Source organism: Nicotiana tabacum, chromosome 7, assembly GCF_000715075.1.
Source record: "Nicotiana tabacum cultivar K326 chromosome 7, ASM71507v2, whole genome shotgun sequence".
In the NCBI taxonomy this organism is placed as follows: Eukaryota; Viridiplantae; Streptophyta; class Magnoliopsida; order Solanales; family Solanaceae; genus Nicotiana; species Nicotiana tabacum.
Genome location: NC_134086.1, coordinates 27125031 through 27150193, shown reverse-complemented (window position 1 = coordinate 27150193; position 25163 = coordinate 27125031). Strand labels below are relative to the sequence as shown.

At 38.0% G+C, this 25163-nt stretch overlaps 2 protein-coding genes across 4 annotated transcripts; one reads left to right on the top strand and one right to left on the bottom strand.

Annotated features, from left to right (window-relative positions):
• Positions 1–1136: 1136 nt before the first annotated feature.
• LOC107775139 (putative disease resistance protein RGA4) lies at positions 1137–5832 on the top strand. 3 transcript variants are annotated; one of them, XM_075257019.1, is made up of 3 exons: positions 1137–1328; positions 2458–2719; positions 3153–5832. In XM_075257019.1, exon 3 carries the CDS (start codon positions 3291–3293, stop codon positions 5706–5708), a length of 2418 nt encoding a protein of 805 aa, XP_075113120.1. In that variant the 5' UTR covers positions 1137–1328; positions 2458–2719; positions 3153–3290; the 3' UTR covers positions 5709–5832. The 3 variants fall into 3 exon arrangements, with proteins under 3 accessions (XP_075113120.1, XP_016450311.2, XP_075113119.1); XM_016594825.2 differs by having other exon boundaries at positions 1137–1442; XM_075257018.1 differs by having other exon boundaries at positions 1137–1344; positions 2458–5832.
• Positions 5833–7704: 1872 nt separating this feature from the next.
• LOC107775140 (plasmodesmata-located protein 2-like) lies at positions 7705–10024 on the bottom strand. Its single transcript, XM_016594826.2, has 3 exons — positions 8982–10024; positions 8313–8426; positions 7705–8029 (listed from the first exon to the last, which is right to left on the bottom strand). The coding sequence occupies exons 1-3, from the start codon at positions 9760–9762 to the stop codon at positions 8022–8024; spliced, it is 903 nt and encodes a 300-aa protein (XP_016450312.1). The 5' UTR covers positions 9763–10024; the 3' UTR covers positions 7705–8021.
• Positions 10025–25163: the final 15139 nt, after the last annotated feature.

Below are 25163 nucleotides of genomic sequence, written 5' to 3'. Positions count from 1 at the left end.
TTTCTTGGCTTTTAAAAGAGAAATTGTCTTTTTCTTGGATAAATTGCCCTTGATGAATTGTTGATTGACTGTTTGAATGTGTGTATCTATGTGTACCCACGTCACATGTATGATTCGCGAGCGGGGTAATTTTTTTATTTATATTTGACCGCATCACATGTATGATTCTCGAGCATAGTAATAGATGCATCTATGGTTTGCGCCATTCGACCCTTTGGCAGTGCACAGTTTAAATACTTGTTGGATCGGGTCGTATGACCTCAGCATGATTTGCGCATGCTTGTACTGCTTGCCTTGAAATTTATAAATTTTGATAGTACCTCCTTGACCTGAGATAAATTGATAAATGATGAAATATGAATTATGGAAATCCCTTATTAATAAAAGAATTATTTACCTGCTTCATGATTAATGAGTTTGCAGTCACTTTATAAAATCCATGATTTTCACATTATTGATATTTTATTATTGGACCACTAGTAAGTGTCGAAGTTAACCTCTCGTCACTACTTCTTCGAGGTTAGACTGGATACTTACTAAGTACGCGTTATTTTCGTACTCATACTACACTTGTTGTGTATTTTTGTTTCACAAGCATATGTATGGCTAATGGCCTAGTAGCGGCACGGTTGATGCAGGGACTTAGGTGAGCTGCATCTTGTGATATGATCCACAGCTAGTAGAGTCTCCTTCAGAGTACTGTATTTTCTTTTATATCCAAATTTGTATTCCGGACAGTGGTTGTATTACATTTTTATTTTCCTAGAAATTGCTCATGCACTTGTGACACCGGGTTCTGGGATGATTGTGGGGTATTCAGTATTTAAATTGAAAAAAGTTATTTTTTTATTTTATAAAGTTCATCTTTTACCAGTCAAACTGAAGAAAAGTTATGATTTCAGAAATATTAAAAAAAAGATTTACTAATTATTTGGTGTTGGCTTGCCTGTCAGTGGTGTCCGGCGCCATCACAACCTTTAATAAATTTGGATTGTGACAGTATTTTCGTTCAAATTTATATTTTAAATGAAAAGTAGCTAAATTTCGATTATTTTTGAAATTATGACTATTTGTCAATTATCACTCGTAAATATACCTATTTTTGAATTTCACCCCAAAGTTTAAGCTCCAATCACTTGAAAAGAAATGAACCTATTTTGTGACTAAATTCAGATCTCTCCTTCAGTCATTTCCTCGAACTCTTCTTCCCCCAGCTAAAACATCAAAAACAAAACAAACACATATAACATCTACACAAAGCAAAGTGCAGAGATATGGCTGGTCTGATAGATATTTGGACAAGTGAATTTGCAAAGTTGCAGAACAAGGTGGGCCAAAATCAAGGTGCTGAACCCATTTTCTCAAAAGGGTCGAATCCAAAAACTGAATTAATTGGTGAAAACCATGAGACTAAGAAAGGAAATTGGAGTTCCCACTCTGTTGTAAGGAAATTCGAGTCACTTAAAAAGTTAAATTGCTACTAGCTTCAATTTCTATGATTTTTTTGTTGGTGTTATCTTTATTTTCTCTTTTAAATTTTTACTTTTGTGATGAGCTGAGATAGCTTTGCAGCTTTTCAATTAATTTCCACCACCTTGATGCTTGGGGGGGGGGGGGGAAAAATGTATAGTTTTAATTTGGTTTCTATCTAAGTTTGTCTATTAATCCTTAAATGCTATTCACTCTAACTAAAACTAGCTATGTGTTTTGTTGAAATTTTGTTGCTTTCAATTACTGTAATAACTTTTTTAGCATAATAAGTTGCTTAGTTTAAGGATGAATTTCAATTTTAAATTTCTAAGTTAGTTGAGATATTTTAGGTTTTTTGAATTTTAAATGGATTTTTTTGTTCCTAATTGGCTATTCAAAACCTTGTTATGCTTAATAAAATTATTGAGAAATATTTTCAATCAATACTTTTAATCTTTTTTTTTTGCTGCCCCATCTTTTAAAAAACCCAACAGTGTTTGATGATATGTTCAGAACTTATAAACTTCAAATCCTAACTCCGCTTCTGATGATATCAATTGGTACGTGCTACAACAGGTTTAAGTACACTAATAATAAAAGAATGTTATGAAACAATAAAAGAAGAAGAAGAGTATTGCAGAGAAAAATAGGGAGAGAATTCTTATTGATATTGAGATGAATTACAATGGAATAGAACCCTCTATTTATAGGGAGAGAGTGACTTAGCCACCAAGTAATAAACCCTAGAATCTATCTAAATATAAACATTCACCTTAAATAGAATTTTATTTATAACAAAGAAGATTTAATTATTGTTAGAGTTCAATGATTGTTGGGGTCCAAGTCAAGGTCTTCATCAACCCTTTAATAAATTATGTTAGGTAAAGGCTGCTTCTAATACAAAGACTTATACTACTAGTTTGCAACAAAAAGGTTGTTGATCTTCAAATCATATTACTTTCTCATCATGGCTGAAATTCTTTACAGGCTTGCTGCTGAAATCTTGAAAAACTTGGGTTCTCTTGCAGCTCAAGAAGTAGGATCAATTCGAGGACTAAGCGATGAGCTTCGCAAGCTGTCTGGTACAGTTTCTTCAATCCAAGCTGTACTCGTTGACGCGGAGGAGCAGCAGGGGAATAGCCGCGAGGTGAGGGATTGGATAAGGAAACTTAAAACAGTTTTCTTTGAGGCTGATGATCTCTTGGATGACTTTGCTACTGAAGTTACGCATCGAAAATTGGTGAATAAGGTAAGCATATTCTTCTCAAAGTCAAATCCCGTGCTTTATAATCTTAAGATAAGTAAGCGTCTCAAGGCCATTTGAGAAAATTTAGATGTAATTGCAAAAGATAAGGCCTACTTAAACCTTATTGAAAAGAGGCAACCTTTGCTTCTTGAGTCTAATTTGGATAGAGAGACTTATTCATTTGTGCCTGATGGAGAAGTCATCAGAAGGAATGATGATAGAACGGAAATTCTCCATTTTCTTATGAATTCTGAGGTAAATGAGAATGTTGCGGTTATATCAATAGTTGGTCTTGGTGGACTAGGAAAGACCACTCTCACGCAATCGGTGTATAATAGTGAAATGGTTCAGGAAAAATTTGATAAAAGATTATGGGTTTGTGTTTCAGATGTTTTTGAAGTGAAAGTGATTGCAGAAAAAATCGTCGAATCTGCAGGAGGGGAGAAGGCTAATTACCTTCAACTAGATGTTGTGCGAAACCAGCTTCGAGAAATGCTTGATGGGAAGAAATATCTATTGGTGCTCGATGATGTGTGGAACGAAGATGCCTTCGAAATGATCGAGATTGAAAAACATGTTGATCGGTGGAGCCAAGGGAAGTAAGATTTTAGTAACTACTCGTTCAGTTGTAGTTGTGGAAGTTTCAGGTAGTGTTCGCCAACATAAATTAGGGGACCTCTCAAAAGAAGAGGCACGGGCATTGTTTGAAAAAATGGCGTTCGAATGTGCCAAAGAGAGTGAAAATTCGAGTTTGGTGGAAATAGGAAAGGAAATTTTGAAAAAGTGTGGAGGAGTTCCTCTTGCAATAAGGTCAATAGGAAGCCTACTACGCCTAAAAAGAACGGAGGATGAGTGGATATATTTCAAGAATCAAGATTTGTCAAGTATCACACGAGGAGGCGACCGTGTCATGGCCATTTTGAGATTGAGCTATAATCACCTTCCGCGCCATCTAAAGATATGCTTCGCATATTGTTCCCTCTTTCCAAAGGATTTCCGAATTGACAGAGTTGATTTGATTGATATGTGGATCACTCAAGGCTTTATTCAATCAACTACTAGCAACAGAGACAATGTGGAGGACGTTGCAAATTCATATTTCGTGGATTTGTTAAGAAGGTCATTCTTTCAAGAAATTGAAGAAAAATCATTTCCGCAATTTTACAAAATGCACGATCTTATTCATGATCTTGCAAAAGAAGTTGCGGATAGGGAGTTCTTCTGTATCACTAAAACAGAAGATACAGAGATTGTCCCAGAACAAGTGCTCCATGCTTCTTGTTTATTCCAGATTAATGGTTCATTGGCATTTCCCGAACCCTTCTATGCGAAGCATATGAAGTTGCGGACATTTATTTACCTAAATGGGTCTCCATACAGTGTTATGAGCAATTCAATGTTAGAGAGAATGCTTGCAAGTTTTGAATGTTTACGCGTTCTGCATCTATGTCACCTGCAGATAAAAAATTTGCCTCAATCTTTAGGTGCACTGAAGCATCTAAGATATCTTGCTATTTCCTCTAGAAGCATTGTTACTTTACCAAATTCCATCACGAAGCTGCATAATCTACAAGTTTTAAAGTTGGTTAATTGCATTAAACTCAAAAAATTGCCAAGAGATATTTGGAGATTGGTGAGTCTTCGAAGTTTGATATGTTCGTGGTGCCAATCATTAACCCATATTCCACCAGGACTTTGGCAGTTGGCAAGTGTCACGCATCCACCAGGACTTTGGCAGTTGGCAAGTGTCACGCATCTGGATTTTGATGGTTGCGGTTCATTGGAAGATATGCCACCTGGAATTGGCCAATTGATATCTCTACGGACATTGACAAGTTTTGTTGTAGGCAAAGAAAGTTGTATATCTGGTTTGGGAAGTGACAAGTTGGATGAATTAAAGAGCCTTGCTGATCTCGGAAATAGATTACACATTAAGTTCATGGGACGAGCCCGTGCAATTGGAGAAAGAATACCTACCGATATAGTGAAAAGAATGAAACATCTTCGGAAGCTGTTCCTAGAGTTCGAATATGGAAATCAAGAGGATGATACTGGAGCTGATCTGATAATGTTGGAGGCCCTGCAGCCGCACCAAAACATTGAAAGCTTGCAAATAGAAAATTATAGTGGATCAAGGTTCCCAAGTTGGTTGATGGTTGATAATCTCGGCCTTTTGTTACCCAAGCTTGTTTATCTATATATCAGAGATTGTCATAAATGCCAAAAGCTCCCACCATTATGGCGACTGCCTTCTCTCGAAGATCTTGTACTCCAATGGAATCTTGACGTCGTGGAGAGCATAGAAGGTGATGATGATAAATTCATGCTACCATCAAATTCTCCTACATATGAGTGCTACTTCCCTTCCCTAAAACAACTTTATTTGGGGATAATAAGTGAGAAGATATTGAAGCAAATTCTTTGCCCACCTCCTCATCCTTCTCCTCTTTTCAATGTAAATAGCTTGAGTCTATTTTCTATCGAGGGCCTAGCAACTATGCCAGAGGATTCGTTCAAGTGTCTCACTTCGCTCCAATCCTTGTTTATTAGTAACTGCAGAAATCTGGTATCTCTATCCACATGTCTAACTCACCTCACTTCCCTCGAGTTTGTATGTATAGAGAATTGCCCTCTGCTTGATTTGTCGAACAAAGAAGCAATGCAATTTGATGTCCCGGGGAATTTATTGACTTTCAGTGTTAACATGCTTGACAAGCTAATGTCGCTTCCAGTTTGGCTCCAACATTTCTCGAGTACTTTGAAGTCTATAGTGATTTGGGGATGTCCTAACTTCACAACAATACCAGAATGGATAGGCGACCTCATTGCCCTTAATCGGTTGGAAATTATTGATTTACCTATGTTGACATCCTTTCCAGAAGGCATGCGATCTCTCGCAGCATTGCAAGTGCTAATTGTTACAAGATGTTCATCAAGTCTGAAGCAAAGATGCGAGAAGGAAGGAGGAGAGCACTGGCCTAGTTACCAATAGACCTCGGCGCTATTGAAAAGTCACATCTTTACTTGAAAAGTCTATTATGCCTTTAATATTATATAAACCTTCATATTTATGTAATAACTTCTATATTATATACTATATAATGTATTTTTAACTATTTATTTTACTTATAAATAAAATGACTTAATATTATTTTCTTTATTAATTTTATAATATATTCATATATTTAATTTTTTCTTAACTTTAATTTTCAAGATATATTAGTAGCGTTATAAAACAACTTTTTTTAGTAATTCTTTTTTTTTTAATTTAATTGACCGACCAAAGTTGGTCGGTAATTTCCGACCAACTTTGGTCGGTATACCCTTCCGACCTTGAAAATAACGATCACACGTTAATGATCGCGTTTTGGACGGTTATTGGCCAGTACCGGCCAATTTTGGTCGATTTTTTTGGACGATTTTTTCCGAATTTCTAGTAATGTAATTTCCCAAATAACCAATTGTCCAGGTAAATTCTCAAGAAAATATCCTCAGCTAAATTCACATGTAGTACCTAGGGATTTTCCTTCAGATTAACATGATTTTTTCCTCATTTTGTTTGTTTACCTGCGAATTTTCTCACGGAAATGTACTTGCCGATTTATTTTTCTACTAATATATATATTAAAGTTACTGATAAATTTAATAACACTACTAATATATTTTGAAAATTAACGTTAAAAAAATTAAATATATAAAAATAATAAATAAAATAATATTAAGTTATTTTATTTATAAATAAAATACATAGTTAAAAATATATTATATAGTATATAATATAGAAGGTATTACATAAATATGAAGGTTTAAATAATGTCAAGGGTATAATAGACTTTTCAAGTAAAAATATGACTTTTGTAATAACTAGAGCAAAGTAAAATGATTTTAGCGTAACAAAAGAAAGAAAAGTGATTTTTGTGTAATGAACACAAAATTGAATGATTTTTGCGTAACAAAAAGAATGACTTTTGGGTAACAAACACAAAAGTTCAATGACCATGGATAAAATTATCTGGGAAAAGAAGATTCTTTTATTGTGACGGTATACTTAAAAAGGGGTGACATCAAGAGTTGAAGATCAATAATGAAAAGTATAGTGATTATGAAGTTTAGAAGTCCAAACAAAAACTACATAACCTTTTTCATGTATCTGAATTTTCAAAATGCATGGATCGCTTCTCGGAAATTCAATGTGAACAGCGCTTGCACATGGGTTAGTCGATCATAAGGGTCGGGAATCCTGACCTTCTAGCCTTGGTTTACTAATCACACTCTCTTTAAAAAAATTATTAAAATAAGTACAAATATTGATTCCGAACCCACAAAATCAAATGAGTTATAAGAGAATTTCAAACTCAAATTCATAAAGTTTAAATCATGAATCCGTCAAGATATATCATCTCCGTTAGCACCAAATGAATTATTACATTCTTCCAAAATACTTACTTTCTCAAGCAAATTATTCTAAGGACCCGTTTGTTCATACAAAATTGTATTTTTTTTTTCAAAAATGTGTTTGTCCATGAAATTTTACAAGTTTTTGGAAATATTTTTGAAAATGAATTTTTCAAAATTTTCAGAAAATTGTTTTTCCCTACTCACAAAACTGCAATATTTTTTCAAGTAAAATGCATGTACAAACATAATTTCAAATTTCAATTACCATTTTTCAACTTAACTCCAAATATTAATTTTTTTTTTCAAAAGTTATACTTTTTATGTCCTACTAAACTTCCCTGCCTTCTCCATTTCTGTCCTTCACCATATAAAGTTTGAGGTAAAACATTTTCAGTGAACTGCTGAAGATGCTAAAACCACAATATCATTCTTGGATATTGACCCAAGTATATATATTAATTTTTAATTCATGCATTAAATAAGTAGAAATACAGAGAGAGAACTTTCTGAAAAGCATAAAACTTTAAAAGAAAATGGTGAACCACTATTCTAGACAAAGAGAAAAAAAGACAACAAGGCACATGGCAATTGGAGAAAAAGGCCAAAACCATTAGTAATCTTTTCACAGTTGACAAAACATATGTATTGTTACATCATTTCACCAAAAAAATTTATGTCCCATTCATCTCAATTTCATCACCCCAAAAATACTCTCTGCTCAATGGTTTTTTGTTTTTTTCTCTTTAACCTAATAATAATAATTCCAAGAATTACAGCTCATAAAATCACTCACTTTTTTTTCCACAAAAGAAAAATTCTTTTTCTTCTAGGAAGAAAATCTAATCAAGGAAAGTATCCACCTCACAAAAAGCTTTTGCGAGCCTTTATAATACAACAGCTGATCCCTTCAATAATCTGCAGCAAATGTTTAAATCATAATATACCAACATAAGCAAGTGGTTATATTTAAACCATAGTAAAGAATTAACATCACTAGGGGTGTGTTTGGTATGACGGAAAACATTCTCCAAAAAATTTAATCTTTTTCTAGCAACCAAACACCAAAAAATATTTTCGATAAAAATTGGAAAATGACTTCTTGAAATAGTTTCTGTATTTTGGAAAGTGAGACAAATTTATTTTAGAATTCCGAAAGATATTTTCTTCATACCAAACACACACTAGTCTAAGTACTTACCATCATGTTTCTTCGTTAAGTTCCTAGCAAACAGCAAGCAAATGACTAGAAAACCAACTCCTGCTGCTCCTCCTAGTATTATAGCCACTGTCTTACCTGTGTTTTGGCCTGTCCCTACATTCATTTAACACAACTCTCATTACTATAGAAATATTGATAACAAATCTGTAAGTGATAGCACACAAATCTAAGGTAGACAAACATCTTGTTAACAGTGACATATTATTAAAAAAATCAATTTAAGATGGTCCCTTTATTTGTTCTAACAGTCTTTTTTAATAATATGTACAAACTAATTTAAAGAGGTAGACAACTCAAAAGTCATTGAAGGAGCTTGTTATTGTTATAACTAATAAAGTTGTTATTATGTGATTAAGAGGTCATAGGTTAGAGCCATGAAAACAGCCTCAAAAGCCTAAGAAAGACAAATCTTGATTAGGATGTTATAAAACTTGCAAAAACCAGAAACCATTGTCAATCTAATTAATGCAAGGTCCGAAGAGACCGCACCTCAAGGGCGGTGTGATGTAAGCTGCCGACTCTGATGCAAGCATCAGTGGCAAATTCGATCACACGAAAACATAACTTGACCGTTGTTCCAAGGCTCATTTTTACAGTCAATCTAATTGAATAAACAAATTCAAGAAATCAATTCATTCAAGAAAATACCTGAAGAAGGAGAAGGAGACCAATATGAAGAAGATGATGATTTTTTAGGAGCCCCATTTGGATAATAACTAAAACTAACAAAGCACTTGTGTAGGAAAATTTGACCAGAAACTGAACTACCACATTCAACTTGAGTTTTTTGGACAGCACTTTTAACACACTCAACACAATCAGATGAGCCTACATCCCCTTCACATTGTCCTACAACATAAACAGACTCATAACTAGTTGTATAAAATCCATTGGTAGCACTAGCCATCCCATTTTCCAATGAAGAAAAAGCAGTGTCTCTTTTCTCTTCAAATCCACTCCCTTGAGCATTTTTACCACTACAAGTTTTATACAACATTTCCATTCCTGATATTTGAGGAAAACCAGAAACCTCATATAGCATATAACAACCTAAAAGCTGGATTCTTGCTGCAACAGGAGTGCCACAAAGTTTGTCTATAAGTATTGGCAAACCACTAACACAGTTATAACACTCAACATTTGAAAGGTCACCTCTACATTGAAAAAGACCAGTTATTGTTGTTTGGCTACTGCCTGTAGTAGTTTTGTAAAAATTTGACTTTGAGGATTGTGAAACAAGTGAGCCGAAAAGAGTTGAAAGTGCTTGTGAGTAAACACCAGATGGATCTGATAATGCTTGTTTTGCACAACCTTTGTATACTAAGTTAGTGTTTTCAGATGCAGATTCAGTTAGTGGAATGAGCATGAGAATTGCAAGAATGACCAAGAAAAGAGACAAAATACAACAGGGTTTTTTGTGTAAGCCCATTTGTGGGAGATTCTTGAAATATTATAACATTGTATTTTTTTTACTCTTTTGATGAAGATATTGAGAGAAAAGATTTCAGCTTGAAGGGTTGTTTTTGTTTTTGCTTGAGATATCAGGAAGGGATATGAAGGGCTGAGATTCTATTATTTGTTCTTGAAATCTGTTTTTCTTTTTTTCTGGAAAAAAAGAGTCTTGGTTTTTGTAGTGGTGTTTGGGATTCACTTTCTTTTTAGATGGCCTACCCTCCTGTCTATCTTTGGATGTGCAGAGCTGAGAAAAAAAAGGTATTTGTATCTCTACAAGTACACATGTATACTCTCACCTCCATTTTGTATATGACAGTGTTTGATTCCAAGTTTAAGAAATAAAAAAAAATTATCGAAATTTGCGACAGCTCAGTGCATAAAGCATCTCGCATTCATACAGGACCCGGGGAAGAGTCGCATCCCAAGGGTGTGATATAGATAGTCTACCTTAATGCAAGCATTAGTGGCTGTTTACACGCCTCGAATCGTGTCTTATAGGTCACACAGAGACAACTGTATCATTGCTCCAAGGCTCCCCTTAGGTTATGAACTACTCTCTCTGACCCATTTAACTGATATTTTGGCCTTTTTTGTGGTCAACAATATTTGATTTTTTAGATATCAAAAAGGAATTAACTTCTTCTTTTTTTCAAAAGTTGCCCTTGGAGTAAAGAGACTATGAGTATTTGTTATATTTTCAATGAACAAATTAAAATAAATATGGTCAATTTTATTATTAATTAATGCTAAAAAGTAAATTCCTTAATATGTGTAAAAACAGTCAACAAATCAATTAAAATGGACCAGAGAGTATTCCATTAAGGATAAAGTGAAAGACTATAGTTAAATTATTTGTAATTATATTTTTCATAATAGACTAAAAAAGGTAAGTATGTCACGTAAAATACGATAGATGAAGTATGTATAAGGGCCATTTGATACTGTATTTTAACCTCTAAGTCATATTTTATCAACAGCGGCCAAATGGGAAGAAATATTTTTTATTTAGAGACAGAATAAATTAGTATTATTTGAAGAGAATGACAACAAAAAAAAATGGTAGTAGTATTAAACACCAACAAAAACAACTCATAAAGTGTAAGAAATATTCCCTAGGTAACAGAGATGTGGGAGAGTGAGAGTAAAAATGAATTAACTGCACAAGTTTGACCAAAGTACATTTATTAAAAAAACACTGTAAATTTCAAGGTTTTGAATTTTGAAATCTTTAATAGGTTTCTGGTATATTTGTTTTGTATTGGTTGTTTTGTTTTGATTGTCTGAAGTAGACGTATTTTTTAATGGAGTTGAATAAAATATTGTGAATCAATGGTACAAGTACTGAACTTCTTTATTAATTACATGAAATAGTTATGGCAACCAATCTCTATCATGTGATAACTGCACTATAGATTACTTGAAGGTGGCAAGATTTGAGAGATTTGCCTTTAATAGTAACTAGAGATAGTCTGCTCATAAAATTGTCACAAGAATTAATTACACAAGTTAAATAGCACCAAAAGAGGAAAATGTCATTGATTTCTATTTAATTCGGGCTAGCTGAGAGGTATATTAGCTAGCGTTTGACCATAGATTTTCATATTTGTTTTAAAAAAAATTGATTTGGGTGAAGTTTAGTTTGAAGATGAAAATGTGTTTGGACATACTTTTTCAAAATATATTTCCCAACTTTATTTTGGAAAAACATGTATATAATTTCCAAGTTTTGGGATCAGCAATTGGGGGTGGTTTTGGGATTTGAGGTTTGGGATTTGGGATTTTGCCAAAATGTGGGCAAAATTTATGACCAAACATGAGTCTGCCAAATAAATTCCAAATTTATTTTGGCAAAACTCATGGCCAAACGGATCCTTAAAGGTCAGAGTTTAATAGCATATTTGGTCAAGCTTCTAAAGTCAACTTATTTTGAGAAGTACTTTTCAGATAAGTGATTTGATGACAAGCAGTTTGTGTTTGGCTAATTAATTTGAAAAGTACTTTTGAGCAGTAGTTAGTGTTTGGCCAAGCTTTTAAAAACTGTTTCTAAGTGTATTTTCTCAAAAGTGCTTTTGGAGAGAAGCTATTTTTTCTGCTTCTCAAAAACTGATCCTGCTTCTACTCAAAAATACTTTTTCTTTCTTTCTAAAAGCTTGGCCAACACCTCAATGTTTGGAAAAAAGTGCTTTTACCACACAAAAAAGTACTTTTGGCCCAAAAAAACTTGGCCAAACACGCTATAAGTAATGATCTTTCCGTTTACTTTTACTTGTCCACTTTGAATTTTTTATGTCATTTAAGAAATAATAATTGCAGTATGTATTTTACCATATAACCCCTAATAATGATAGTATTTCAATAAGTCTTAGGAAATAAATTGGGGAATGAGTAGTTAATGATAGGGTAAAATAAGAAAAAAAATTGTCTTTCTCTTGATTTTCTAAAAAAGACAAGTAAAGTGAAAATGTATTTTTAGTATAGTGGACAAGTAAAAGTGAACGGAGTGGTAGTATGGTATGCTGGATAAGCAAAAATAATTTTGGGATAAAAATTTAGTACCGCCTTATCCCTTGTTTGGTTACTGATCCTGGAATAAGTTATCCCACGACTAAACTTATACATATCAGAGGATGGAATAATAATTTCGGGATAAGTTATACTAGGATAAAGTAATAAAATTGACAATACCTGAATTAATACAATATATCAAATAGTCAATAAGAAATAATACCAGAATAATTAATTGCAGACAACATAACTAATCCTAATATAATTAATCTCAACATAACTAATCAAAGCATAATTTATCTTCAAATGAAACGATCCCTTGGTATAAAGATTTTTTAAGCAATCAGACTATCTTTCCATATTGTAGCACTAAAAAATTTAGCACTAAAAATGTATATAACTTAAATTCAAGTCATCTTTAATTTTCCATGTAAAATAAAAAATGTAAAAATACCATAGCTCCTCCCTTATTTTGCATGTAGTTAAAAATGTAAAAATATCATAGCTCCTTCCTATGTCATGCGGATGTTGTCACGCATTCGTTTTAGTTCTTAAACTATAATTTGTCTTTTTAAAGAATGTTTTATTCGAAAATTGAAGTAGAAGACAAGAATATTAGTACCAAACAAGGATTAATGTTTAGAAGAAGATGTTTCATGTCTTTTGTTTATGTATCTACTACGGACTTTGTCACTGTCGTGGACTCGTGGTCATGGCAATTCAACAAACAAAAACAAAAAATAAAATTTTCAACGATCGAATTAACTAGGTAAATCATCTATTCTTAATTAGCTAGCGTTTGGATATAAATTTGATTTGAATCTTAAAAAAAAAAAAAGAATTTTTGAAATTGTATTTGGACGTGCATTTTATTTGAAGAAAAGTTGAATTTTTGTGAGTGAAAGAAAATTTTTCATCAAAAAACTGCCCTAAACTAGTTTTTAGAAACTTGAAAATTTTTGAAGTTTTTTCCCCAAAACATGATCATATTTTATAAATAAGAAATCAGTTCAACAAATTGCATTGAGCTTTTCTGAAAAATCACCAATTGTTTTTTTGTTTTTCATAAATGGAACTACCAACGTATATGCATTGTGCCAAAATTTTATTGCTTAAATATCATGTAACGACCTTACTTTATAAAAAAAAGTGCTACTACTGTATAGGTCTAAATTTAGCGATTTGGTTTAAGTAGATAAACGGGATCAAGGACGGGGTCGATCACGGGGTAATAGCGTGAAGCCATCCTCGAGAGGACTGTTGTCGAGTACGAGCAGTTGAAATGAAGAAATAACAGTAGGATAAATTAGATATGGACACGAGGAATATTCCTTAGGATGTTCCTTATTTTGTACTTTTTAGGGTTTTCTGGAGATATCCCTTATGAATAGGAAGAGATAGACAAAAGAGGGAATCTTTATTTTTTGAGAAAAATACTCTGTAAAAGGTTGACTTTGAGAGAATATACAAATGTTGTCTTGTTCATTGATTATCTTATACAAGCAGATATTATTTACTCTTTGTTCACAAGATCCTAAGATTCCATAACCATCTTTACTTCACTTCTTTTCCACGTCACTGTCAGGACCAAGAATCAGCCAAGTCTTACAATAATTGGGTGGTATATTCTTTCTTATTATCTTTATTGACATTATCCATATTTATTGCATATTTATGTTATTGCATTTATGAGCATTTATTGAGTGCAAACGTGCTGATTAACGTGGTTCATCTCATCGACTTCACATAATATTTGGTCTAGATTTTATTATTTTTAGCTAAGATTCATCCTTCATCCCATCATTAATTGGTTTAACTAAAAGGCTCAACACTTTTTGGTTAAACAATTTGGCGCCGTCTGCAGGGAGTTTTTTAGTTAAAATTTTAGTTTCTTCTAGATCATAAAAAAGGGACAACCACATTTTCCTCGTTTGCACGAACTAACAATGGTAGGAAAAGGAGATGAAAGGTAGAAATCAATAATGGGTGTCACAACCAACATCTTAAACACCATCAACGAAGATGACAGAGGAGACGATGAGAATGTAACACCAAATGCAACACCCAGGCGGAGTGATTCACCTCCCCCTCACGCAAGTGTAACCGCTTCACGCGAGAGGGGAGCTTCCACATCCACAGCTGAGGAAGCACCACCAGCAGTGAAGAAATTAGTGGAGGAGTGGCTGACAAGTACCCTAAATGACATACTCGACAAACCCGATCAACGGGCGAATAGAAATGTCGCGCCAGCTGATACCACGACGACTACCGGTGAACAACCCGATCCCCCAACTGGTAACACTCACACCACTATTGATGCAGGTAATGATGCACTGACAACCATTTAAAAAAATGGAAGAAATGGAAAATAAAAATAAAGCAATCCGCGACCAGATGAGAGAGCATCAAGAAAGGGTAGATAAGATATCGGGCGCCCCAAAACTACTACCAAAATGGGATGTCGATCGATTCGTCGAACAACCGTATAGCGAGGAGGCGCCCCCACATGACATACCCAAGACCTTCAAAATGCCACCATATTTGAAGATATACAATGGCACCACAGACCCAGAAGATCACATCATTCACTACGTCACAGCGGTAAAGGGCAACGACCTATCAAAGGAGCAAGTACAATCAGTACTGCTAAAAAAGTTCAGCGAAACCTTAACATGAGGAGCCCTAACTTGGTACTCACAACTACTAGCACGGTCTATAACAACGTTCGAGGAAATGGCCGACAAGTTCGTCACCGCTCATGCCGAGGCTAAGAAAGTGAAGGCTAGGGTGAACGACATATTCGCCGTTAGGCAATCACCTGGCGAGAGAATCAAGGACCTCCTCGTTCGGTTTAACCGGGTGATAAAGAGCTTACCAAACATATTGGAAGGGATGGCGGTAGCATCCTTCCAAAACGGGTTGAACAGGAATGGGTCGAGGGCAACCAAGAAGTAGTTAAGCAGGCTCATGAAATACCCTCCCACCACTTGGGAAGAAATCCATAATGCCTACTGCGCCGAGGTGAGAGCAAACGATGACAACCTTAACTGTCCAATTCAACGTTTAACGTCGATCCAAACAGAGCCGGGGAAGGACCGTCGTAATGACAGCCGAAGAGATCAGTCAGGCCCACGCCTCAACCGAGACAGGCATCAATCTTATGTTAGAACAGCCATTCCACCATGCCCCGAGGGACTCAACGAAATGAAAGAGGTATGCCTCCACTCTTATCTGCTCACAATTTTTGTGTATCTCCTTCAGAAATAGTGCACGCGCTAGAGAAGCTTTGCACAAAGGTGAAGTGGCCGCAAAAAATGAAGTCCGATCCAAGTACCCGAAAGTCGAACGTCCTTTGTGAATTTTACCAGGAGCGAGGTCACAAAATCGAGGACTGCATAGCTCTACGGTAGGAAGTAGTGAACATGCTGAACCAAGGGCACCTGAAGGAGTTGATGAGTGACCGAGGATGAGACAACTTCGACCACGGACGAGAACAATACCAAGGCCATCCAAAGCTGCCTTCTCCTGCCCGCACCATTCAAACGATCATCGGTGGAGGCGACGAAGTAGCAATCAACCACATAAATTTTACCACCACACACAAGCTAAAACGGTCAATCATCCACGATCAATATGATGACCTCGGAGAAAGTATCATCTTCGGTAAGTCAGATACCATCGGTTTGATTTTTCCTCACTCCGATGTATTTTTCATTACTTTACATATTTCAGATACTGATGTTAAAAAGGATAATGGTAGACGGTGGAACGACGCGTGTATTATTCACCCTCGAGTGTTTGCCCAAATGCGACTCGAGGACAAGATAGTACTGCGCTGTATAACACTAGCGGGTTTTAACAATGCAGTCGAACGAACCTCAGGAGAAATAACGTTGTCATTTTGGCTGGGGGCGTCACCCTAGAAACAACGTTCCATGTCATGAACCAGGACACAACTTACAACACAATCATAGGACGACTGTGGATACACTCCATGAGGGTTATCCCGTCCAGTTTGTATCAAGTGATCAAATTTCCTACTCTGTGGGTATATTCAGCATTCGAGGCAAACAACGCACAGCCCAAGAATGCCCAAGATTGCACATTCACTCAACAGCTAAAAGGAACAAGCTCAGAAGCATAGCAACTATCAAAGTCGGGGTCTGAACACGACGATTAGAAAGACGTTATCAAGGACCCCCGACATCGTGGAAGCCACGGGATCAACAATAGAAGATCTCGATCTCGTCCAACTAGATAGAAGTAACAGCAGCAAATAGCTCATATAGGCCATAAGCTCTCCGAGCCAGGTAAATTTCATGAGTTTTTAATCAATAATGCTGATCTGTTTGATTTTTCCCATGCAGATATGTTAGGTATTCCGAAAGACATTGCCACGCATAAGTTGAACGTAGATCCCTTCTACCCCCAGTACGACAAGGAAGAAGAAAATTCAATGCCACAATCAACGAGGCCATCAGCAAGGAAGTGGATAAATTACTCACTAACGGCTCCATCCGAGAATCGAAATATCCTCAATGGGTCGCCAATGTAGTCATGGTAAAAAAGAAAAATGGGAAATGGCGGATGTGCATGGATTTCACAGGCCTAAACAAGGCCTTCCCGAAAGGCTCATTTCCCCTGCCTCATATCGATCAGCTCATTGACGCGATGACTGGGCACGAGTTGTTGAGTTTCTTGGACGCCTACTCAGGTTACAACAAAATCCTCATGGAGGAAAAGGACCAGGAAAAGACTACTTTCATCACCCATCAAGGAATGTACTATTATCGAGTCATGCCATTTGGCTTAAAGAACGCGGGGGCGACTTACAAAGATTGGTAACCAAAGTGTTCAAGGACCAACTCGACAAAACTATGGAAATTTACATAGACGACATGTTAGTCAAATCGAAAAGGAAGGAAGATCACATCGACCACCTGAAAGAAGCCTTCGAAATACTAAGGCAATATGGTATGAGCTGAACCCCAAGAAATGTGCTTTCGGCATAACTTCAGGCAAGTTCCTCAGGCTCTTGGTGTCACAAAGAAGCATCGAGGTCAACCCCGACCAAATCAAAGCCATTGAGGGAATACCTGAAGTATTAACCAGCAAGAAACAAGTGCAAAAGTTGACGGGTCGTATAGCCGCCCTGTCAAGGTTCATCATACGATCCTATGACAGATGCCACAAATTCTTTAACGTACTCAAAAAGGACAATAGGCTCCAATAGAATTCACAATGCATCAAAGCCTTAAGAGAGCTAAAGGCATACTTGTCCTCGCCTCCGCTACTTGCCAAAGTAGAACTTGGCAAGCGCCTCCTAGTATATTTGGCCGTATCGAAAGTCGCGGTATGCGCGGTGTTGGTCCGTGAACATAAAGGTACGCAAACTCCAATCTATTACATTAGCAAAACCCTGGTCGATGTCGAAATGAGGTACCCTCACCTCGAAAAATTGGCCTTAGCACCAGTTGTAGCTTCATGAAAGCTTAGACCCTATATTCAATGCCACCCCATATCGGTGGTGACGACTTTCCCCCTACGAAGCATCCTACACAAACCCGAGTTGTCGGGGAGATTAGCCAAGTGGGTCATAGAATTAAGCGAGCATAATATAACATATCAGTCGCAAACATCGACAAAATTGTAGGTGCTTGCCGACTTCGTCGCCGATTTTATTGCCAAATAATGTCCAAGGTCAAGCAGGAAACTTCTCGTACTTCTCCCGAGCTACCCGCCCTGTGGATCCTATACACAGATGGTGCATCCAACGCGTCAGGATCCAGACTGGGACTTGTACTCAAGGTCCCCACAGGCGAAGTTATCCGCCAATCCATATGGTGCCCGATATGACTAACAGCGAGGCCGAGTATGAGGCCGTAATTGCAGGACTTAAGCTAGCTCTCAAATACGGAGCATGACGAGTCGTCCTCAGATGCGATTCACAACTCATTGCCAACCAAGTCACAAGGACTTTCCAAATCAAAGAGCAGAGGCTACAAAAGTACCAGGCAGAGATTCATAAGCTGCTGCCTGAATTTGATGAGTGTTGACTTGACCAAATACCTCGAGCACAAAACGTCGAAGTAGATGGCCTCGCTAAATTAGCAGCGGTCACCAAGAACATTGCAAAAGAAAACGTGGTCACTCTCTTCCACTCGTCAATAGACCAACTCGAGGTACACTCTATAAATTTGACTTGGGACTGGTGCAACCTTATTATAACATATTTGCAGGAGGTAATACTCCCATCAAATAAAAAGGAAGCCAAAAAGCTTTGAGTGCAGGCAGCCAGGTACAACATCATAAATTATTACCTATACAAATGAACGTTTGGAGGCCCCTTGGCGAAATGCCTAGGGCCGAACCAAACAAGACGTGTGCTCGAGTAAGTATACGAAGGCCATTGCGGTGCCCATACTGGCAATCGGTCTCTCTGAGATGCCTCATTCGAGCAGGTTATTACTGGCCCACAATGAAGAAGGAAGTCGCTGATTACATCAAGAGGTGCGAACAGTGCCAAAAGTATGCTCCTACGATACATCAAGCGGGCGAACAACTCCACTCTGTTACATCGCCATGGTCGTTCATCAAATGGGGAATGGACATCGTCGAACCCCTCCCAACAGGGCGAGGTAATGTATGTTTTCTTTTGGTTTTATCTAACTATTTCTCTAAATGGGTAGAAGCAGGTGCATTCACCTAAATACGCGAACATGAAGTTATCACATTCATATGGAGAAACATCATATGCAGCTTCGGCATCCCCAAAGAAATCAGTTGTGACAACGGACCCCAATTCACCAGAAAGAAGACCGCAGAGTTCTTCGAAAAATGGCATATCAAACGAATACTCTCCACGCCATATCACCTCGCCGGTAATGGTCAGGCTGAATCCTCAAACAAAATAATACTAAATATCTTGAAGAAAAAGCTTGAGGACGCCAAAGGACTATGGCCAGGATTACTACCAGAAGTACTGTGGGCATACCGCACCACGCCAAAAACAAGCACCGGAGAAATGCCATATTCACTAGTCCACGGGACTGACGCCATGATACCAGTCGAGGTCAGGGAACCCAGTTTGAGATACTCCAATGAAAGCAGACCAAGAAATGACGAGAACAGGAAACATGACCTCGACGAAGCAGAGGAACGAAGAGACATGGCTTACATAAGAGCCCAAAAACATCAAGCAGAACGGTACTACAACAAAAAAGCCAAAGTACGATCACTCAAAGTCGGAGACTATGTACTCAAGGCCAAAACACAAGCAAGTAAAGATTCGAGACAAGGCAAACTAGGAACCAATTGGGACGGGCCATATAAAATCACGGCAGTAGCAAATAAAGGATCATTCCAACTAGAAACAATGGAGGGAAAGCTACTACAAAACAATTGGAATGTCGCCCACCTCAAATACTTCAACTTCTGAAAACAGACACCCTCCACGTCGTACTCTTTTTCCCTCACCCAGATTTTTTCCTAGTTGGGTTTTCTCGAGGAGGTTTTTAATGAGACGACAAAGGGGACCTTCAAAGTTCAAGTATATTTCATCGCCCCGCCTGTCGACTACTCCTCCAGGCGGAACGATGAAGGGACTGGATATATAAGAACTTCAATATATGTATGAAAGGAACAAAATGATGTAACATTCTCCAATGAATGAAATAAAGCAACATCTCCACACTCCAAGTCTTTTTACATTTTACATTCGACATTGCTCGAAATATTTCACATTCGACCTCGCTCGAATTATGTTACATTCGACATCACTCAAATTATTTTACGTTCGACCTCGGTCGAATTTTATTACATTCGACCTCGCTCGAATTATGTTGCATTCAACATCGCTCGAATCATTTTACATTCGACCTCACTCGAAGTATTTTACATTCGACCTCGCTCGAAGTATTTTACATTCGACCTCGCTCGAATTATGTTACATTTGACCTCGCTCGAATTATTTCACATTTGACCTCGCTCGAATTATTTCACATTCGACCTCGCTCGAATTATTTCACATTCGACCTCGTTCGAATTATTTCACATTCGACCTCGTTCGAATTATTTCACATTCGACCTCGCTCGAACTACTTAATATTCGACCTCGCTCGAACTACTTAATATTCGACCTCGCTCGAAATCTTCAATGTTCGACCGCGTCGAACGTCGATATCATCAAAAAGCCAGGGGCCTCCCCATATAGCAAAAAAAAAAAGAACACAAATCAAGAAAATGGAGCTGCTCCATTACAACTATCATATTACAATACTTTTTACAAAGGGCCCAAAGACGCCCTTACAAAAATAGCAAAACAAAACAAAAACTAAGTACGACAGCTTTACGTTGCATCATCCCTATTGGTGTACTCATCATCATACCAAGAATCGGAGGCGAGCATGTCCGCATCATCATCAACATCATCCCCACCACGCGTACCAGGGGCATAGCCACAAGCTTCACGGGCCGCACGTGCTTTAACACGGACACCCTCGAGTTCTGCTTCAAAAAAATTCCCTTCGGCCTTCAGAGACTTATACACATCAAGCTGAGCCTCGGCGTGAACCCACATCTCATACAACTCCCGTGGCATTCCAGGGTTGGCAGAAGTATGAGACGTAGATGGTTGTGACTGGCATCACACATCCTCAGCCTTCAAAACAACAACCTGCTCGTTCAATCCGGACAACTCCGCCTCCAGATCCTGGATCCGCTCTTCTAACCTTGCCACCTTGAGCGCCGATATCTCCACCTCATTATCCCACTTAGACCTACAAACATGGAGGGCATCATCTAAGGCTGCTGCTTTAGACATGGCGGCCACTCTGCCTTTCTCGGCTCGAGTCAATTCCTCGACCTTAATGCTCAACTCGCCCCTTAGATCGACAGCCTCCGCTTCCCTCCGCCCAAACTCAATAGTTAAGGAGGCCACCCATGCTTGAAGGTCGGCATTCTCAGTTATCACCCCTTGCTCACCTCGAGCTCGTCCTCCTTGGCCTTCAGAGAAGCCTCAAGCTCGTTGCACCCACCGATGTCTCTCATTAGCTCATCATCCCTCTCCTTTAGCTCTTCATCTTTCTTCGCCAATTCTTCATCTTTCTGTTTGAGCCCGTCACGGAACAGCTAAAATTCGCTATCCTAGTTAAAAACATCGGCCAATGTTCGGTGCTTAGTAAGGTACTCCCTATACTTGGAGGTCACCTTCTTAAAAATGGTCGTCCTCCGCTCCTCTCTCCGATCACGCTCAATCCCCATGATAAGAGTCTAACATGCAAAATAAAGGATTCAGTATGAGCAAATTACATCTACAAAACAAATTCTAACATTAAAAATCACTTACTCGCAGAGCCATGCCAGATATACTCAGCGATAACTCCGCATCGCTCATCGCCTATAGTGCCATATTGTTAGAAGCCGTGCACAGAGGGGAAAAAGACAGCACCACCCGTTCCGAGTTGGCCAAAAGGTCGTAACCTATGGGGATGATCACGTGTTAGTTAGGACCCTCCGTCCTCACCTCCACCCGAGTTCTCCTCTCCAGAAATGCCCGTACCTCCTCAGGGTCGATATCCAAACCAGAATCATCGTCCCCTGCAGGCACCGCTCTATTTCCCCCAACCGCCAATGATGCACCACCCTCGGCAGCCCGTGCAAACTCTCCGCCATCGCGAACTCCCTCAATACCAGAGGTCCCCCTCTCCATAACGGCACCCGCCGCAGAAACGGTCTCTATGTCCGGGGCAGGAGCAGATGCTGCTTCCAAAGCAATGACCTTTTTCAGCTCGATATCAACAACAACGGCCTTCCAGATTTCCACCCTTCGTCTTTTTCTCGATGGAGATTCCTCATCGCTAGATAGTTTGTCTACCAGATGGTAGATGTGCCAAGAAGAGATATCGTCCCTCACGACCATAGTTTGGAGGGTGGAGTCCCTCTTCGGTAAAGCTTGACTACGACCTCCCCGAACAGACTCGACCAAAGCAAATTGCATCCCCGCCGACGCGATGGCTTGATGGAATACTGGCACTGGAGCTTTCTTCTTTGAAATTCGCCGGCCTAACACCAAAGGGAGGTCGTATCAACAAGCAATGGTAAATAGCAGAAAAGTTGAAGCAAAAGCAACACTTACTAGATGATACCTTTGGTCCAAAACACTTGTAGAAAGCCGCCCAATCACGAATCTCCACCATGTGAGGCAATATGCGGGCCACCCGATCCTCAATGTCGAAGACAGGAGTGGGTGCACGCCTTTCAGCTGAAACACAAACAAAACGCAAGTGAGCTGAAAATGAAAGGACGAAGGAAGACAACGAGTGTACGACAAAGACACTTATGATCATAGTTCCACTGCTCGGGAAACCCAGACGGGTCCGCTACCAAGTGCTCGGTTTTGATGAAGAAATTCTTATTCCAGAACTTTCGATTTGTTCTGTCATCCATTCTGACTACCAGCCCTCTGGTCCCACGATGTCGCGGGTGTGTCATAGTATCTCTATAAAAACTTGGCGAAAATAAGTGCAGCGAGTAGCGAACGTCAACCTCGCAGCCAGCCAATTCCGCGTACTTCGTCAGCATTAAGAAAGCCTTGTACAAGTAAGGAGAGAGTTGCACCGGGTAGACGTTGTAAAACCGACAAAACTCCTCCGCTAGAGGAAGGAGAGGAAAAGTATAACCAATCAATAACGGGTAAACATAGAAGGCACAATACTCGGGTCGATGGACCTCCACGATGTCACCACTGGCCGGAAGTATCTGGACGTTGGGGGGATGCGATGTTTGGACCGAAGGTCGGCTATATGAGGGGGTCCAGTCTCGGAGAGCACTTGAACGGGAGAGAGAGCAGGCTCTTTAGGAAAATCGTTTCTAATCAAAGGGTTTTTAGGAACTATCTCCTCCGCGATAGGGAAGTTATCATCTTCTTCAGTCACGAATTCCTCACAGACGGGAGGAAGGGCCACCGATAACGGATTGGCATCGGAAACTTCATCGTGAATGTAAGGGGGTTATGACATATTTTCAACAATAAAGCATATTCTACTAAGCTCGAAGAGGAAGATAATGTTTGGATAAGAAAAAGGGGAATGGAATCAAAGAAGCAAGATCAGAAGCATAAATTGGAGAAGAAGATCAACAACAGTGCTCATGCAAGACAAAGGATGGTGAAAACTTCTGAAAACCCCCCATCTATTTATAAGGCTGGGTGGCGCGAGAATCAAAGCAAAAGATTGTCAATGGCACCAAAATCAAAGCGGTAGATGCACAAATGCTGCATCGGAAAGATGCGTAATGATGACGCGTGTGGCCATGACGTCACCCCACGATAGCCGCACCGACCATAACTTCGCTGGCTGCGCCATCCTCTTGACTTCGACCGACCCAACTTATTCAACATGGCCAAATTTCTCCTCAATAGGAGCAAATCAAGTCCGCTTATCGAGGGCGTGCAGTGCCATGGCCTCAACAAGCGGAGGGACTAACTGTATAGGTCTAAATTTGGCGATTTTGGTTTAAGTAGATAAACGGGACCAAGGACGGGGTCGACCACGGCGTAATAGCGTGAAGCCATCCTCGAGAGGACTGTTGTCGAGGACGAGCAGTTGAAGTGAAGAAATAATAGTAGGATAAATTTAGATATGGACACGAGGAATATTCCTTAAGATATTCCTTATTTTGTACTTTTTAGGATTTTCTGGAAATATCCCTTATAAATAGGAAGAGCTAGACAAAAGAGGGGATCTTCATTTTATGAGAAAAACACTCTGTAAAAGGTTGACTTTGAGAGAATATACAAAAGTTGTCTTGTTCATTGATTATCTTATACAAGCAGACATTATTTACTCTTTGTTCACGAGATCGTGAGATTACATAACCATCCAAGTCCAAGAATCACCCAAGTCTTACAATAATTGGGTGGTATATTCTTTCGTATTATCTTTATTGCTATTATCTATGTTTATTGCATATTTATGTTATTGCATTTATGATCATTTATTGAGTGTAAACATGCTGATTAACGCGATTAATTGGTTTAACTAAAACACTCAACACTTTTTGGTCAAACAACTACTACAAATTAATAATATCCACTAGGAAGACTTGTTTGTGCTTGGAGTATTTACCTGATTTTAAATGTATTTTGTTGAACCATATATGTTATTGATATCATTATATGGTTATTCGATAAATATTTTCAGAATTGATAACTACCTTGTTTTTATTTACATCTCAAATAAAGGCATAGGTAAAATATAAAACAGTCATCTCTAATTTTTCCGTCCAATTCTCATAAAGATAAATCTTGAAGACATTTACTTAGATAATCAATTACTTTTGTTCTGTTCAATCATATGTATATAATTATTAGATAATAGTTTATCAAACCAAACTATACGTTGCCTCAAAATGGGAATAATCATAGTATGAGTTGTTGACACTTATGTTTCACAAAGTTCATATTTTTCATTTCTGGGAATTTGAAAAAATTCTTCAATTAAAAAGGAGGAGACAAAAAGAAATAAAAAAAAATTAAAGAAATGGGGAAATTCTAGACCTTAAAAAAAATAGTTCACAAACGAAAATTATGTTTAGAAATAGATGACCAATTTATAAAATTATATTCCGTAATCATGTTTTTCCCTTCAAAAGAAAAAAATAGTTTCCCCCTCTACTTTACCCCACCAACTAGTCAAAGTAAGAGAAAAAAAAATGTCGGTACTGCGTCAAGATCAAAATATCCTTGTCTAAAATTCTAAATTAGACAGCTTTCTTATTTTCTAACGAACAAAGAGTTAAATTTGATTTATACTACATGTTTTCCATTAATAGTTGGGATTATCATGTCCTTACCGTAAAAAGTCAAGTCAT

Bases quoted from the DNA above. Each gene is read 5' to 3' on its own strand.
- LOC107775139 (XM_075257019.1), top strand. From the start codon at position 3,291: ATGTTGATCGGTGGAGCCAAGGGAAGTAAGATTTTAGTAACTACTCGT.
- LOC107775140 (XM_016594826.2), bottom strand. From the start codon at position 9,762: ATGGGCTTACACAAAAAACCCTGTTGTATTTTGTCTCTTTTCTTGGTC. The intron at 8,427-8,981 runs GTATTTTCTTGA...AAATGAATGTAG, and splicing joins GTCTCCTTCTCCTTCTTCAG to GGACAGGCCAAAACACAGGT.